Source organism: Hyla sarda, chromosome 9, assembly GCF_029499605.1.
Source record: "Hyla sarda isolate aHylSar1 chromosome 9, aHylSar1.hap1, whole genome shotgun sequence".
In the NCBI taxonomy this organism is placed as follows: domain Eukaryota; kingdom Metazoa; phylum Chordata; class Amphibia; order Anura; family Hylidae; genus Hyla; species Hyla sarda.
The window spans coordinates 70,056,379-70,075,199 of NC_079197.1; the positions used below are offsets into that span (position 1 = coordinate 70,056,379).

The 18,821-nt window shown below is 45.4% G+C and overlaps 1 protein-coding gene across 1 annotated transcript in view; it reads left to right on the forward strand.

Moving 5' to 3' along the window:
• Positions 1–18,485, forward strand: part of FOXO4 (forkhead box O4) — a 33,628-nt gene extending 15,143 nt beyond the window's left edge. Inside the window, exons 2-3 of the mRNA XM_056539672.1 lie at positions 16,315–17,379; positions 17,950–18,485. Coding sequence (XP_056395647.1) covers positions 16,315–17,373 — 1,059 coding nt within the window. The 3' untranslated portion in view covers positions 17,374–17,379; positions 17,950–18,485. The remainder of the gene's footprint in view (positions 1–16,314; positions 17,380–17,949) is intronic.
• The last annotated feature ends 336 nt before the right edge of the window (positions 18,486–18,821 follow it).

Here is an 18,821-nt window from a genome sequence, read left to right on the forward strand (position 1 = left end):
GTGTCTGAAGTACAGTATGCACATATGAGGATGCACTACACCAACAACGCAGTTGTTTCACGCCACGAGGATGCTTTATCAAGGTATGCTGGGAAGGGGAGGGTGTTCCAACCACTTAACCCTTAGTGCATGCTTCAGACTTACAATCTTACATAAACATTAGTAATACACATAAGTAGTTGCAAGGGAGAAATCACACATTCACAATAATTAAAGAGACGCAGACCGTAAGAGCATGCATCATTACAAAAATGAAGATAAATCATTCCTGTCATTTAATCCAAGTATACCAGTAGCTCCCGTCCAGATAATCCATCTGGCTTCTGCTTACAGCAATCTTGTATGTCTGTCAAGGTTGCTGCCTGTGTTTATGGATCTGCTGTAAACCTCAAAAACGCACTCCAATTACTTCCCCTCCATGATGTTCAGTCATATATGAAATACATCCTGGGGATCCTTTTCCAGTACGTAATAAATAAGTGTTCCTTATCCTATTAAAAAGTGGCCGGATGGTTTTGCCAATGTAGAATTTCTTACAGGGACAAATTAATGGGTAGACTATGAAATCTGATCTTCTCTTAATAAAATGACCGTGTGTAACTGGACCTAATTGTATACATCGAGATATGTCTAGATGTGGGCAAAACAAGCAGTGTTTGCATCGATAGTTGCCTTTCGGTAAGTCATGTTGCAGCCAGTTCACATTGGGTGTGGATAAGCGGCTTTTCACTACTTAATCCCGCAGGTTTCGTGTTCTCCAAAACGAGACCAGTGGGCGTTGTGTTGTGAGTTCAGTTAGATCACCATCAGCCTGTAAAAGATGCCAGTTTCTATTTATGGCTAGTTTCACTAACTGCTGCTGGGCTAAATTCAAAGGAAAAAAAAATGCTTGTTTCAGATTCTCTTTCATTTTTGATCTCCTACTGGAAAAAATTAAATCCCTACTAGGGCTGGGCGGTATACCCGTACATACCAAATACCGACATTTTTGTGCTGCACGATATGAATTTTAACCCATACCGCAATACTGGTTTGGCCCCTCCCCCTCGGGAATGAATGAATTAGCCCAGCGCTGCGCTGTCCCCACATCGGGGAACTAATCATATGTTGCCCACGAGCGCTGTTCTGCCCCCCAATTAATTATCAGCCTAGCGCTGTTCCCATCCTCCTGTTTGTTGCACCCACCAGCGCTGACACTCTATACCAATGGTCTTCAACCTGTGGACCTCCAGATGTTGCAAAACTACAACTCTCAGCATGCATGCTGGGAGTTGTAGTTTTGCAACATCTGGAGGTTGGCAGGTTGAAGACCACTGCTCTATACTGTGTGGTATCCCTATGCCCGGGCTTCAAAAAATAAACTTTATCTTACCTCCCGTTGGTCAGGTACCGGCCTCATCTGCTTCCTAGGGAATGGAACGTCGGACGGCCGTCAGGCTATCACCGGCCGCAGCGATGCCCCGCCCCGCCCGCTGAAAGGCTGAGCCCACTGTCATGTAAGAAGCCGTCCAGAGCTCCTTACATGACAGTGGGCTCAGCCTATCAGGGGCTGAGGCAGAACATCGCTGCGGCCGGTGATAGGCTGACGGCTGTCCGACGTTCCCATCCCCAGCGTAAGGCCAACATCGGAACATGCGTTAGTTTATTTTGTTAACTTTGTGTCAGCGCCGGCGGCTGCAACAAACAGCACTAGGAGGGCAGCGCTAGTGGGTGACGTGATTATTTACCCCGACGGGGGCAGCGCTGGGCTGATAATGAACTTTTTTTTTTTTTGGGGGGGGGGGGGGGGAGGAGGAGGAAATACCCTTATATACTGTGGAACCGCCAAAAGTTACAAAAATACTGTGATACACACATTTGGTCTTACTGCCCAGCCCTAATCCCTACATTCTTGTTTCCTGGCCCTATCAAGTGCCTTTTGAATGGACATCTCAGGGTATCCACGGGCTCTCAGCTTATCCATTAGTGCACAGGATTGCTCCAAAAAAACTGCATCATGTGAATTGTTTCTCCTCAATCGGAGGAATTTCCTTAGGGGAGGGCTCTGGTTACATGTGGGGGTTGATAACTAGTATATTTCAGCAATGCATTAGTGGCTGTCGGTTTTTCATACCCTTTCACATTAATATCCCCTTTTTCTAGAATCAGCTCAATATCCAAAAACTGGACCCTATCCCCTCTAAAATTAGCTGTGAACTGCATATTAATTTTGTTCTTATTAATGTAGTTCACAAAGTCAGAGAATTGATTTTAGGTGCCTGTCCAGACTATCAGGTGCTTGTGCCAGGTCCAGTGCCTGATATACCCGTATTTGGCGAATTGGTTACCAGGTCCATAGATGACATGCTCCTCCCACATTGCCAAGAAAATGATAGAAAGGGTTGGTGCCATGGCCGTGCCCGTCCGTTGGGCATACCATTGGTCCCCAAAGCGAAAAGCATTGTGGGCCAATATGAATTTTACGGCTTTGCAGATAAAACTTATACATCTCCCATCTTTACCTGTCCTCTCCAAAAGCTTCTGTATGGACAGGACAGCATCCCCATGGTGTATACGAGTGTAAAGCCCCACAACATCATTTGTGGCTACGCTACACTCCCCTGCCAGTCTATGGTATACACACTCTGCAGTAAGGCTTTAGTGTCCTCTAAATAGGATGGGACGGAATTTAACAAGGGTCTCAGAAAATGGGACAGGGGTTCAGTGACTGACCTGCGGCCAGACACTGGTCTGCCCGGTGGGTCCCTGAGACCCTTGTGGATTTTAGGGAGATACCAGTTTGGCAGGGCCAGATGACAGTCAGAAACCTGACTACTGGACTACAGATTCGGATTCTAGTTGTACAGGACTGTAGAACTGCTCCAATGAAACAAGGGGTGCGAGATGGTGCAAATCTCATCACTACACCCGGCCCTTTAGGCGACGGACACGTTGGGGCGGACGACGCAAAAGAGGAAACAGGTCTCCTGGAGACAGTAGGAGATGCTGTGCCGCCTAGGTCAGTGACATCGGAACAGGTTAGTTCACATGTGGGCAGCAATGTAGTTAACATATCGAGTATTATACTTCCAGAATCATGTTTATCACTGCTGGATAAGGGCCTTGATTACTGTACCACCAATAGATTCGATGAGGTCAATTATGAAATAGATTTAACTAAATCTCTACAGCAATTAAATCTCCATAAGATAACCTCTAATAAGAGGGGCACAGAGTTCTCAGGGGAAACACCAGCCAAAATTGGCCTTTTGAGCTTTACAGTTAACCGCCTTTATTCCATTGAGGATTGCATATTGTGAGTGATTTGTTTGCCTTACTTACAAAGGAAGAGGGGACATCTAAGTTCATGGGAGGTGTGAAGTCCAGCTATTTTCCCCTTTTGTCATCGGGCTCCAGTTTGGACCACTTCTACAATAGTGTAATTTCGGATGCGGATGTTAAGAGCTTCATTTGTGGTCAGGACTTATTACTGTACGTAGTCTTACCTGTAACCTGCCACCAGGGAAACCTGAAAGAAACATGATTAATATCACTGTAACTAACATCTACCTGCCCCTAGAACAGCGGTTGTGGTGTGCCTGAAAACCGCGCCGAGGGTCTGCCTTTAGAGGGCAAAAAGACAACACCATATAGGGTAATTTGAGTAATGTTTATTATAACGCCAAATAGTGAAACGCATCTGCCATCTCCCTCGAGGGATCTGGGACATAAGTGATGTATGTGTCAGAGCGCCATCTGCCCAACTTCTGTATCACATGTGTTGGCACTACGTGCCTGGAGGCCGCTGACGCAGCTCCTATCCGAAATGAGTGTCCTGAATATTTCCTAGGGTTGTGGCCTAATGTACGAAGAAATGTGCGGACATGTGATATGAATAAAGAGGTGGTTAGATCCCCTGCACCGAAAGGCAACAGTGGCGGGTCCGAAGGCTTGTCGCGGAGAAAGTTTTCCAGTTGCGACAACACCACCACCGGGCACCACTTGTTGCCTGAAGTGAAGAACCTGACCACAGCCCCTATCGGGAAGTTATGGTGACAGAAAGTGAAATCTCAAACCAAGAACCCTGCCACCTTAAGTGAGCTATCTGTAAGCGCGCCGTACCCCGCCTGGCACACAAGAATTCTCCCGGTCGGAGGAAACCCTAGTACGCTAGGTACACTGCCGACTTCAGTATCAGGCTGCTCTCGAACCGAACGAGTTACCGTCCAACACGTCAGACAATGACCTAACAGTTCACCGCTGATAGGCCTCCTGAGAGCCAGAATACTGGAGCTATGGGCCAAGACCCCTCTGAGCGCAGCCTTGACAGCCTGAGATGAAATAAAAGAAAGCCTGTCTGGGAGAGAGAAAGAAGTGAAGTGCTGGATACCTGAAAGATGAGATTTGATGGTACTATGAGACAAGTGCAGAGAAGAGTGGCAGAACCTGATGAAAGATAGGACATTAGTGTCAAAGAGAAAGGACTATTGTGTTGAGTTAGATAAGACCTGAAAGTGTTGTATGCCGCGTGATATGCCTTCAGTGCAAGTTAAACGTATGCGAAGTACAGAGGTATGTGCGGTGTAACTATTGGTGATTGTAGCGTACCAGCTATGACCATCTGCACAGTATGAAAGCTACAAACATATGTCTAGTGTACCCCGTCTGCAACCATGAGCGTATGACCAATGCGAGCTAAGTGTAAGGTAAAACAGTACGAAGCTAGATACGACAACAGTTATGAGCATGTGTTCTGGATAGCGACCCGCGTATGTTTGAGAAGACGGCACGCGTGAGTGCAATATGACCACGACAAGCACACGAACAGTGCTCCAGGCCTTAGTGTTTAACACTGTCTGTCTGTACCCATTGCATATAACACAACGAGCATATGAACAGTGCAAGCTATGTGTATGGTAAGACAGTATGAAGCTAGATACACGTATGTATGGAAAGGACGACACACATGAGTGCAATATGACCACGACAAGCACACGAACAGTGCTCAAGGCTTGAGTGTCTAACATTGTCTGTACACCTTGCATGTAACACAATGAGCGTATGAACAGTGTGAACTATGTGTATGGTATGACAGTATGAAGCTAGATACAACAACAGTTATGAGCATATGTTCTGGATGCAACCCGTATGGAAAGGACGGCACACGTGAGTGCAAAGTGACCACGACAAAACCACGAACAGTGCTCAAGGCCTGAGTGTCTAACACTATCTGTGCACATTACATATAACACAATGAGCGTATGAACAGTGCGCACTATGTGTATGGTACGCCAGTATGGAGCTAGATACAACAGTTATGAGCATATGTTCTGGATAGCAACCCGCGTATGTATGGAAAGGACGGCACACGTGAGTGCAATATGACCACGACAAGCACGCGAACAGTGCTCAAGGCCTGAGTGTCTAACACTGTCTGTACACATTGCATATAGCACAACGTGCACATGAACAGTGCGAGCTATGGTAAAACCAGAATGAATCTAGATACGACAACAGTTATGAGCATATGTTCTGGATAGCAACCCACGTATGTATGGAAAGGACGGCCCATGTGAGTGCAATATGACCATGACAAGCACACGAACAGTGCCCAATGCCTGAGTGTCTAACACTGTCTGTACACATTGCATATAGCACAACGTGCGCATGAAATATACACAACAGAAACTGTACCTGCTGCCTAAGAACACTGAGTGCAAGTACTGTATGCAGCACTAACTGTGGCTCCTGCATGTGACACTTATGAGTGTACGTGCTGTAAACAAAACACTAACTGTACCTGCTGTATTTAATACAAGCATTGTGTCCTGTAGACATGATCGGTGTCTGCTTGCCTTTCATACGTGTAGTTTAGACAGGTCCTGCATATCCTCGTGCCTGTAGATGTTACAGGTCTTTGCGTAATCATCTTGCCTGTAACAAGACAATCTAACTCAAACCTCGTACCTGTAGACGTGACATGTCTTTGAATAACGCTGTGGACGTAATGGACGCTTGCGTGATGTTGCCTGAATGGACTAAACAGATTAATGCTGACCACAAACTGCAACGTACGCACCGTGGAATGCTACAACGTATGTTAAGTGCTAGCTTAAACGTATGCGAAGTATACTGGCACCGAGGTATATTCAGTGTAACTATTAATGATTGTAGAGAACAATCTATGAGCATCTGTAAAGTATGAAGGTACGAACGTATGTATAGTATATTCGTGTAACTCCATGGGCGTATGAACAGTGCAAGCTATGAGCGTGAGTATGGTAAGACAGTATAACGCTAGATACGACAATGGTTATGAGCATATGTTCTGGATAGCGACCTGCGTATGAAGGACGGCACACGTAAGTGCAATATGACCACAACAAGCACACGAACAGTGCCCAAGGTCTGAGTGTATGACCCTATGTCTGTACACGTAGTGTGTGACACAACGGACACAACAGTAACTGTACCGTCTGCATGAGACACTATGGGCGCACGTACTGTATGCAACACTAACTGTGGGTTCTGCATATGACACTATGAGTACACGTGCTGTAACAAAAACACTAACTGTACCTGCTGCATGTGACACTGAGCATAAGCACTGTATGCCACCTAACTGTGCCTACCGCCTATAACACTATGAGCGTATGCACTGTGTACCATACCAGTGTGACTGTACCCACTGCATATGACACTGCGCATATGTACTGACACTGAGCATAAGCACTGTGCCACCTAACTGTGCCTACCGCCTATAACACTATGAGCGTGTGTGCTGTACACCCTACCAGGGTGACTGTACCCCTGCATATGACACTGCGCATATGTACTGCAAACTATCCTGACTGTACATACTGCATGTGATACTATGAACATATTTACTGTATACAGCAGCTATGACTGTGACCCTTACAAATAACACTATAGCATGTACACTGGTATACGAACTAACTATACCCACTGCAACAACACTATGAGCGCATGGACTGTATACAATACTAACTACCCACTGCAATATAACACTGTGAGCGTATGTACTGTATATGATACTACAACGTACCCACTGCAAATACGCCACGAGCGTGTGTACTATGCCTAACCCTGTAACCTACTGCATACTACTATAACCTTGTGTACTGTATACAACACTGTAACTGCACCTTCTGCATATAATGCTACAACGCATGTATGTACTATATATATATATATATATATATATACACATTTTTTTTTCATTGAGTGACTGCACGGTATGAACGACTGCATGAAATGCTATGAGTGACTGCACGGTATGAAACGCTATGAGTGACTACGCGCACCGTGACCTACGTGCAGTATGGAAACTGCCATGTGTCGCGAAAGCAGTATGCAAATGTGTGTAGGTACCGTGTATGTGTTACGTGTGGAGCGAAGATATGAGCGTAGGCCGTGTAGCAACGTGCGGCATGGATGCTACGAGTGACTGCACGGTATGGACGCTGTGCGTGACTGCACGGCACAAGCTAGAAGTGACTGCACAGTGAACAACAAGTGACTGCACGGCGTGAATGCTATAAGTGACTGCACGGTGTAAAAAGCTATAAGTGACTGTACATGAGTGACTGTACGGTGTGAATGCTATAAGTGACTGCACGGTGTAAAAAAAGCTATGAGTGACTGTACGGTGTGAATGCTATGTGACTGCCCGGTATGAATGCTGTGAGCATCTGTACGGTATGAATGCTGCGAGTGACTGCACGGTAGGATTGCTGAATGACTGTACGTTATGAATGTTACTAGTAACTACATGGCCAAAAACGTTGTGACCGGCTGTGCGGCATGGATGCTGTGTGAACGTTTGCCACCACTGGCGCGGTTCGTGGTGGCCCTGAGTCTGGCAGGGAAACCTGGGGTGAGAAAACTGGGGGGAGAACGAATTGCACGAGAAACTCTGCCCCCTTTTTCATACATGTGGCCCGGTGGCCGCGGGGAGCCGAGCCCTTGCATGTGTCGGGGGCCGTTGTTTAGAACCCGGCTGCCCTGGTATTTACAAAATCTTTTTTTTTTTTGGGCTCCGCCCCTTCGCACGTCACGTGGCCCGGCATCGTCGGCCCGGCAACCAGGGAGGACGCCGGATCCAGCCGTCCCGAACCACGAGGAGGAGAGCCCGGCGCCCGGACCAGGCCGGGCACCGTGAGGGCCGCGGGCTCCGCCCCCCGCGCTGCCTGGCAATGGCGGCGCTCAAGCCGCCCAGAGCAACGGGGAGCAAGGAGGAGGAGACCCGGCGCAGGAACCAGGTAGGAGACTGGTTGGGCACCGTGACAGCAGTGGGCCCCGTCCCCCGCACGCCACGCGGACCGGCGGCACCGCTGCAATGAGCGGGGAGGAACTGATCACGCCACTCGGCCACAGGGAGGGAGAGGCCAGGATCTCCTCCGCCGCTCCAGCAGGCCGGCCGCGGCCGAGCACCCCCACCCCATGCATCGCCGGGCCCAGCAGAGATAACCACTGCAGGGGGGGGGGGCGAAGGCCGCCACGGAGAGAGCGGAGGAGAGTCTGGGACAGTGGAAACCGGGGACGGGTGTTCCGATCCTCCGCCCGAGACCCCGAGCGACGGAGTGTGGCGGGGAGGACCGGTCAGACCCCCGGGGGACCCGGAGCGTGGGTGGGAACATAGTAAAGACTGGAGGCCGGATAAACCGTGGGAATAAAATGTGGGAAGTCTGCACGCTGGACAACCGCCTTCCTCAAACGTCACGTTCGCCAACCCAGCATACGCCCCAAGGGAGGGGTCAGCGGTGATTAAATATACTAAGCCCCTCCCACAAATGCAGCCTGATAGCCTTTCTACTTATCCTACAGCTAGTTATAATTTATCCGCTGAGGAGAAATTTATCTGCACTGAGGTGGTTAAAAGATAATAATCAAATAACTGTGAAGCCCGCTGACAAAGAGGGGAATATAGTGGTGATGGACAGGTCATCATACATTTGGAAAGCCATGTGGCAACTATCCGATCCATTGACATATGAAAAACTAAACAAGGACCCTACAGCATTATTTAAACATTATTTCGGAAGGGGGTAGAATATGGTGTTATTTCTGATCATTTAGTAGAAAAAATTGTTCCCTAAGCAACCAGCAAAGCCAAACTGATATCTCCCTAAAATCTACAAGGGTCTCAGGAACCCACCGGACAGACCCATTGTATCTGGCCGCAGGTCAGTCACTGAACCCCAGTCCCGTTTGGTGGATTGTTTCCTGAGACCCTTGTTGAATTCCGTCCTGTCCTTTTTAGAGGACACTAAAGCATTACTGCAGAGTGTGTATAGCATAGACTGGCAGGGGGAGTGTAGCGTAACCACAATTGATATTGTGGGGCTTTACACTCGTATACTCCATGGGGATGCTGTCCTGCCCGTACAGAAGCTTTTGGAGAGGGCAGGTAAAGATGGCAGATGTATAAGTTTTATCTGCGAATCTGTGAAATTCATATTGGACCATAATGCTTTTCGCTTTGGAGACCAATGGTATGCCCAACGGACAGCTGTCACGCCCCCTCCCGTAGGCTTGCATTGAGGGGTGGAGCATGACATCACACAGGATGCGGGGCCATCACAATGCTTCGGCCCTGTGATCGCCAGTAATCAGTCCCGGAGCGACCATGCGGCGGGACCCCACGATCAGGCATCCTATCCCCTATCCTTTGGATGGAGATAAGATGTCTTTGTGCTGGAGTACCCCTTTAAGTGGTTTGAACACTGTCCCCTTCACAGCATACCTTGATAAAGCATCCTTGTGGCGTGAAACAACTGTGTTGTTGGTGTTGTGCATCCTCATTGTAGGCCTTGCCAGTGGCAATAAAGCAGCAAGTTTGAAGTAGAGGTTTGGGTGCCGTGTCATTTGTTTTCTTCTAAGATATTGGAATAATTTCTGATTTCCATCTTTTAGACTGCAAGCCACAAATCAAATGTGTGATAATATTGTTAACTGTGATATGGGTAAACTACTTGTTGTTAAAGATAATGCAACTTCTGGACCCCAAATTATAGGTTGCCCAATTCTGCCGCATGGAAATTTTTCGGCCAAAAAGCTGCAGCCAGATGTTAACTGTAAATCAATGAAAAAACGCTAAATTCTTTTTCCACTATGCGTTTTTCAGTTTGCCATTATTTTTGAGGATGTCACAAGTACCGATACTTAAACACCTTAAGGACGAGCGCCGTAAATGTACTCTGGACATTGTGATTCAAACGGGATGACTGCTGATATCTATCAGCAGCCATCCGGGCAAATCGCCCAGGGGGGTCTTGAGATCCCCCCTTGTCGGCGATCGCTGTGATTAGCCGGTCAATTCTGACCAGTAAATCACGGCTTTTCCGGGCTGATCAGGTCTCTGGCAGCTCTGATCATCCTAAAGTATAGGAGCGAGATGGCAGGGGTGCCACCTCCTCCTGCGATTGGGCAATCGGCGAATCACGGGGGGGGGGGGGGGGGGTTGGTCAAAGTTGAGATCCCCGCTCTGCCCGCTCTGGAAGTCCGGGCAGAGCAGGGCAAAGATGGGACTGCGGTTACCGGGGGGGACCGCCGGCACACAGCGGGGGACCTGCGGCGGGAGGACCGGCGGCAGCAGAATGCAGCAGTGAAAATCTGGTAAGTGATCTTCACTGCTGCATAGTTTCACAACTACAACTCCCAAAGGCTGTCTGGGAATGCAGGAAGTTGTAGTTTTGCAACATCTGGAGGGCTACAGTTTGGAGACCACTGTATAGTGGTCTCCAAACTGTGCACTTCCAGATGTTACAAAACTACAACTCCCAGCATGCCAAGACTGTCCAGGCATGCTGGAAGTTGTAGTTCGGCAATGTCTGAAGGGCCAGATGTTGCAAAACTACAACTCCCAGCATGCCCTTCGGCTCTCCGGGCATGCTGGGAGTTGTAGTTTTGCAACAACTGGAGGCACACTGGTTGGGAAACACTGTCTGTTTCCTAACTCAGTGTTTCCCAATGTGTGTGCCTCCAGCTGTTGCAAAACTTCAACTCCCAGCATGACAGACCATGCATGCTGGGAATTGTAATTTTGCAACAGCTGGAGGTACACTGGTGCGGAAGCACTGTGGAAGTCTGTTACCTAACTTAGTGTTTCCCAACCAGTGTGCCTTCAGCTGTTGCATAACTACAACTCCCAGCATGCACGGTCTGTCAGTGCATGCTGGGAGTTGTAGTTTTGCAACAGTTGAAGGTTATCCCCCCCCCCCCCCCATGTGAATGTACAGGGTACATTCTCACAGGCGGAGGTTTACAGCGAGTTTCCCTTTCAGTTTGAGCTGCAGCAAATTTTCCACCGAAGCTCAAACTCCCAGCGGGAAACTCGATGTGAACCCTTGCCCGTGTGAATGTACCCTAAAACACTGCACTACACGAACACAAAATAAAGTGTAAAACACTACATACACACCCCCTACACTGCCCCCCCCCCCCCAATAAAAATAAAAAATGTCTCATACAGCAGTGTTAACAAAACGGAGCCTTCAGTTGTTGCAGAATAACTCCCAGTATTGACGGACAGCCTTTGACTGTTCAGGCATGCTGGGAGTTTTGCAACAGCTGGAGGCACCCTGTTTGAGGAACACTGTTGTGTCCGTCCCTATGCAAATCCCTAATTTAGGCCTCAAGTGCGCATGGTGCTCTGTCACTTCGGAGCCCTGTCGTATTTCAAGGCAACAGTTTAGGGCCACATATGGGGTATTTCCATACTCGGTAGAAATTGCACAACAAATTTTGGGGCGGCTTTTTCTCCTTTTACCCCTTATGAAAAGGTAAAGCTGGGGTCTACACCAGCATGTTAGTGTAAAAAAATTAAAAATTTTACACGAATATGCTGGTTTTGCCCCATACTTTTCATTTTTACAAGAGGTAAAAGGAAGAAAGTACGGAAATACCCCATATGTGGACGAAAATGCTCTGCGGATGCACAACAAGGCTCAGGAGTGAGAGTGCACCATGTACATTTGAGGTCTAAATTGATGATTTGCACAGGGGTGGCTGATAGTTACAGCAGTTCTGACATAAACGCAAAAAAAAATCACCCACATTTAACCCCATTTTGGAAACTACACCCCTCACGGAATGTAACAAGGGGTATAGTGAACCTTAACACCCCACAGATGTTTGACAAATTTTCGTTAAAGTTGGACGTGAAAATGAAAAATCTGATTTTTTTTCACTAAAATGCTAGTTTTTATTTTCACAAGGGATAATAGAGGAAAAAGCCACCCCAAATTTGTAACACCATTTCTTCTGAGTAAGAAAATACCCCATATGTGGATGTTAAGTGCTTTGTGGGCAAACTACAGGGCTCAGAAGAGAAGAAGCGCCATTGGGCTTTTTGAGAGAGAATTTGGCTGGAATTGTATGCCATGTGTGTTTACAAAGACCCCATGGTGCCAGAACAATGGACCCCCCCCCCACACGCGACCCCATTTTGGAAACTATACCCCTCATGTAATGTAATAAGGGGTACAGCGAGCATTTACGCCCCACAGGTGTCTGACAGATTTTTGGTACAGTGTTCCGTGAAAATCAAAAATGTAATTTTTCATTTGCACAGCCCACTGTTCAAAAAATCTGTCAAATGCTGGTGGGGTGTAAATGCTCACTACACCCCTTATTAAATTGTGAGGGATGTAGTTTCCAAAATGGCGTCACATGTGGGGGGGTTCTGCTGTTCTGGTAGCACGGGGGCTTTGTAAATGCACAAGGCCCCCGACTTCTATTCCAACCCAATTCTCTTTCCAAAAGCCCAATGGCGCTTCTTCTCTTCTGAGCATTGTAGTTCGCCTGCAGAGCACTTTACATCCACATATAGGGTATTTCCATACTCAGAAGAAATTGTGTTACAAATTTTAGGGGGCTTTTTCTCCTATTACCCCTTGTAAAAATGAAAAATTTGGGATAACACCAGCATTTTGGTGAAAAAAAATAAAATTTTTCATTTTCACGTCCAACTATAGTGAAAATTCGTCAAACATCTGTGGAGTGTTAAGGCTCACTGTACCCCTTGTTTCATTCCTTGAGGGGTGTAGTTTCCAAAATGGTGTGCCATGTGTTTTTTTTGTTTTTTGTTGCTGTTCTGGCACCATGGGAGCTTCCTAAATGAGACATGCCCCCAAAAACCATTTCAACAAAATTTGCTCTCCAAAATCCCATTGTCGCTCCATCCCTTCTGAGCCCTCTAGTTCACCCACAGAGCACTTTACATCCATATATGAGGTATTTCCTTACTCGAGTGAAATAGGGTTACATATTTTGGGGGACATTTTTACCTATTACCCCTTGTAAAAGGAAGAAAAATAGGTTTACAAGAAAAAAAAAGATTTTGAATTTTCTCCTCCACTTTGCTGCTATTCCTGTGAAACACCTAAAGGGTTAACAAACTTTCTGAATGTCATTTTGAATACTTTAAGGGGTGCAGTTTTCATAATGGGGTCCAAAGTTAAAGCATCCCGGAGTTATTAATGCTTAAAGTGACAGTGGTCAGATTTGCAAAAAACGGCTACGTCCTTAAGGTCAAAATGGTCTGCGTCCTTAAGGGGTTAATTCCAGTACTCGCCGATACCAAGTACGAGTTCTCTTATTTTAAAGGGAATCTGACACCAGGGTGACCCCGTCTCTGGTGCTGCTTACCGTGCTGATATGTGGGTTCTTGTTGTGCTCAATGGAGGCGGCTGCTGTAATATGATTTCTCTCTTCTCCATTGGGCAGAACAAAAAAATTTGCATTATGGGCGAGACCGATGACCACATGGTGAGCAGCGGTAGAAACCGGGTCATCTGCACTATCTACCTATAAATTCAAGTTAGTGCAGGTGACTCTGCTGTAAGATTGCCTTTAATATTAGGTAGTATCCCCTTGCAGACATTAGTAGCAGGCCCCCTGTAGACCACAGCCCCGACACTTGTACACAGCTCACCTGCGGCTGTCCTCTGACGGGTGCTGCTGCCCCGTTCTCCCGTCCGCATAATGGCATGTTATGGAGGAGCATGTGACATACATATCACTCTGCTTCCTCTGTAGCGTTACGCTGGGCGCAGTGGAGGAGGTGGAGTGACATACTCCTCCATGGAACGCCATGATGAGGATGGGAGAACAGGGCAGCGGAGCGGCAGCAGGTATCGGATTTGGTATCGGGGACATTGAACGAGTCCCCGATACCAGGGAAATGGCTAGTATCGGCACCAATACTAGTATCGGTATCGGGACATCCCTAATAAGGTGTCATTTTTAACGAAAAATTTACTGCATAGAAACGGAAGCCCCCAAAAGTTACAAAATTTTTTCTTCAATTTTGTCGCACAATGATTTTTTTTCCGTTTCATCGTAGATTTTTGGGTAAAATGACTGATGTCATTACAAAGTAGAATTGGTGACACAAAAAATAAACCATCAAATGGATTTTTAGGTGCAAAATTGAAAATATTTATGATCTTTTTAAGGTAAGGAGGAAAAAAATTAAAGTGCAAAAATTGGAAAAACCCCTGGTCCTTAAGGGGTTAATTGAAGTGAATGGGCAATTAATGTATGTGAAATTTACTGCAGAATTTTCATGCAGAATTGTATGCTGATATTCTTCTGTGTGAGCCTAGCCTTACAAGCAGTAGTGTATCCCATAATTGCAGTTGGCATCGGGACTCTCTGCATTAACACATGGTAAGCTCAGGTGACACCCACAACTATTGAATCACAAGCACTAGTGGGCTAGCTGTGGCTACTAGCATTTGTCATTCACTGCTAATTGTGGGCAGCACCTGGACTTGCCACTGGATTACTCCGGTGGAAAACAAATGTTTTCAAATCAACTGGTGCCAAAAGTTATTCAGATTTGTGAATTACTTCTATTTAAAAATATTTATACTTCCAGTACTTATCAGCTGCTGTATGCTGCAGAGGAAGTTGTGTGGTTCTTTCCAGTTTGACCACAGTGCTCTTTGCTGCCATGTCTGTCCGTGTCAGAAACTGTCCAGAGTAGAAGCAAATCCCCATAGCAAACCTCCCCTGCTCTGGACAGTTCCTGACAAGGCAACAGAGCGCACCGTGGTCGGAAAGGAAATAACTACACAACTTTCTCTCTATTATGCAGCAACTGGTAAGTACTGGAAGGCTAAAGTTTTTTTTAATAGAAGTCATTTACAAATCTGTTTAACTTTCTGGCACCAGTTGTTTTGAAAAACCTTTGATTTCCACCGGAGTACTCCTTTTAAATGTCCAGTTGCCTCCTGCAAACCCGGAATGCACACTGTAGCCACTGCTGATATGGCCACATATAAAAGCATCTTAAAAGAAATTGCTATAAAATCTAGGTTTTAATACAGTTCTTAAAACAAATCATAGACATACAAATACAGAAAGCTTTATACATATACCTAATTTTACTAGTGCAGCTGTTATCCAGGAGATCCACACACACATAACCAGGTCTGTACCGGCAAACTGCACATCGCTTATCCGGCTGCAAGAACCAGGAGATCGATATCTGGGTGGGCGGTACGCTGTGCCACCTACGTTCTTACATACTTTCTATACAGACTTGTTGCTTTATTACTAAAATTCAATTCAGGGAATGTTGAAGGAAGTTTGAAATGGACTATTCCTTAATACCTATTTTTATGTACTAATTGCCTCCTACCAGCAAGGGCGCTCTGGGGGAAGTATTGTTTATTGTTGACAATTATATCCTTCATTTTTAATAAAACATTTCAATGATATATTAAATACATTTTGCCACATATTTAGATCTTGAGCACCGGTTATATTTGCTATTTCTATTTGTTTATTTTTTGACACCTGCAGTTGGTGTTATACTAGTTGCCCGGTCTATACAATATTGTTGTAGTATGAGAGCCATCCAACTCCATTTTTGTCTATTCCTGTGCAGCTGTTAACTTGCCAAACTAGTTTCATTTTATCTAACAGAAGTGTTCTTTAAAATATTGCTTTATGACATCATCACATGGTAGTATGCAGACCACTAGTGCTTTTACTGCTCCTTCCACACAAATTCATCATGCACATGTTGTTGTGTGGCTGAGCAGTTTTACAAGATGTTTTCCTTCAGAAGCATGTGGCTATGGGATCTATTCTTTAATAATTGTGTAGTACTACTATATCTTATTTTGAATTTTTATTTGCTTGTTTTTGTGTAGGAATCTTTCAAAGTAATATATGTTAATGACAAAAAGGAATCAAAATGTTTTTAAGGATATAATTTTTCCATGTTGCTTAGCATTTTACAAATGCCCATGGACCATACCTCTTTCCTCCATTAATTCAGTGTGCTTCTTCTTAATGCAGAATTCAATCCGTCATAACCTATCTCTGCACAGCAAGTTTATTAAGGTCCACAATGAAGCAACTGGTAAAAGCTCTTGGTGGATGCTGAACCCAGAAGGTGGAAAAAGCGGTAAAGCACCACGTAGAAGAGCAGCATCCATGGACAACAGTAGCAAACTTGCAAAAGTGCGAAGTAAAGTGTCCAAGAAAAAAGCTCAAGGTCCTGGTGAATCAACTGCAGGAAGCCCTGGCTCACAACCCCCCAAATGGCCTGGCAGCCCTTCTTCACGGAGTGGTGATGATCCTGATGTGTGGAACAGTTTTCGACCACGTACAGGTTCCAATGCCAGTAATCTCAGTATTCGTCTATCCCCTATTTTGACTGAACCTGATGATGTTGCCGATGAAGAGCTCCACTCTTCCCTCAGCTTCTCAAACAATGTACCCCCTACTGTTTCAGAGGAATTGGAGCTTATTGACAGCTTAACAATGCTGTCTTCAGGAGCACCACTACCTGCACCACAGCCTCTGATGCAAGGAGCTCCAAATTTCTCAATACATCCACCTCAAACTCTGTCTTTCGGTAACTCTCTGTTTGGCCCAACTGATGCATCTCCAGTGCGGGGCCCTTCTGGACAGTTTCAGCGACCACAGACTCTGGAAGCCCTTTTGACCTCTGATTCACCTCCACCTAATAATGTTATGATGACACAGGTTGATCCTATCCTTGGACAGAGCGGTGGACAAAATCCACTACTAATGATAGGTGGTCAGAGTAAAGGTAGGACACCTGAGCAACCAACTATTTCTCTTAATGCTTTGGTGGCTCCCAATGCTCTTACAATGCTAGGGCTTCCACCAGCCTCTTCTATGCCATCCCCTAAACCGAATTCATTTGGTGCAACAACAGAACGTCTTCCCACAGATTTGGACATGGACATGATCCTTGAGAATTTGGAATGTGACATGGAATACATAATTAACAATGAGTTAATGGATGAAGGTGGTCTGGATTTCAACTTTGAGTCCATACATCCTGGCACGAACCAGAGCAACAACCATAGCTGGGTACCCAGTTAAGGACAGGTATAGTAGTACATAGTGGTCTGCAGCTTGATTACTTCAGAAGGCTATGCAGTAACTAACCACAGGCTATGTGGTAACTAAATAGTTTTTTTGTTTAAACGGTTTATTTAATGAATATTTCATTTTAACATAAAAGAAAAAAGACAATATAACAAAAGGAAAAGGGGAAAAAAATAAGAGTCATGCTTAATGAGCCTTGAGCATAGCAATTATGCAATAATAGGAACAATAACAATGGTCGCTTAGATGTTAAGGATGAACCTTGCATTAGGAAGAAATGTGGAGAGAGCATAGCAGAGAGTAATAAAACAAGAAGAGAGGGTAAAAGTAAGTAGGGAAGAAGAGGAAGAAAAAGGAAATTATAGAAGGTTAAGAGGAAAATAAGGTGAATAGGATCTCGCATGACCATGTGTCATCGGTTATATTAAGAATTATCGTAGATCTCCCATAGCCTCCACGTTTTCTGAAAGATGTGCATTTTATTATCAAGTATTGCTGACATGAGTTCTATTCTATATACCAATTGTTAACTTAATCACATTGCATAATTATTTTTTTTTTTGTGTGCAGATCGAGTAGGAGACTTCATTTCAATATGGATCCTGTGAAGAGTACTGGTGTTACAGACACAGTTCGTAGACATGGCAAGCTCTCCAGCCACCAGCACTATACTATGCCTCAAAATAGCACTATACACATGTTCACATTGGCTCAAATAGAGACAAAGCTGACATGCAATGGATTGTGAGCATTCTTCACTCTGCCATTCCTGAGGTTGCACAATATTTTGCTTGTCACACAGGTCATTTGGCAGTGCCATATTTATGAGTTCAAGAACAGACTTGCCAGAAACAGTTTAAATGAGTTTGTAATGCAGCAACACTGTTTGCAAACCTCGGTGGATGTATGCTAGGTTTTTTGTATTGTCCGAGGTAAACCAACAGCTTTTTAGAGTAACCAAACAGGTTATTGATTGTAGGTTTTACAGAACCATGACCCTGGTCACAGTTTTACCAGAATCTTTTCTTGGAGATTTTACAGTTCCTTAAAGGGGTATTCCAGCCCCAGAATTTTTTTTTTTATAAGGCAAGCCAGGGTTCTAAAAAAAAAAATAAAAAAATAAGATATATATATATATATATATATATACTCACCTGGTCCCACCATCTTTCTGTTTACTTTTATGCATTGACCCCACAGGAACTTGTCCTCTCAGCCAGTCACTGTCCACCAGAGTGACCCATCTCGTCGGGTAGTTCCTATGGGGTCAATGCATCCCAAGAAGTTAGTGGCAGGGACTGTTTACTATCAAAATGGTAGCAGCAGTGGATCATCAGGGTGTGTCTTTTCTTTTTTTTCTTTTTTAAAGCACTCTGACACACTGTCAATAGTTTTTTTTTGGGAGGGGGAGGGGTGGAAACTGGAAAACCCCATTATCCATT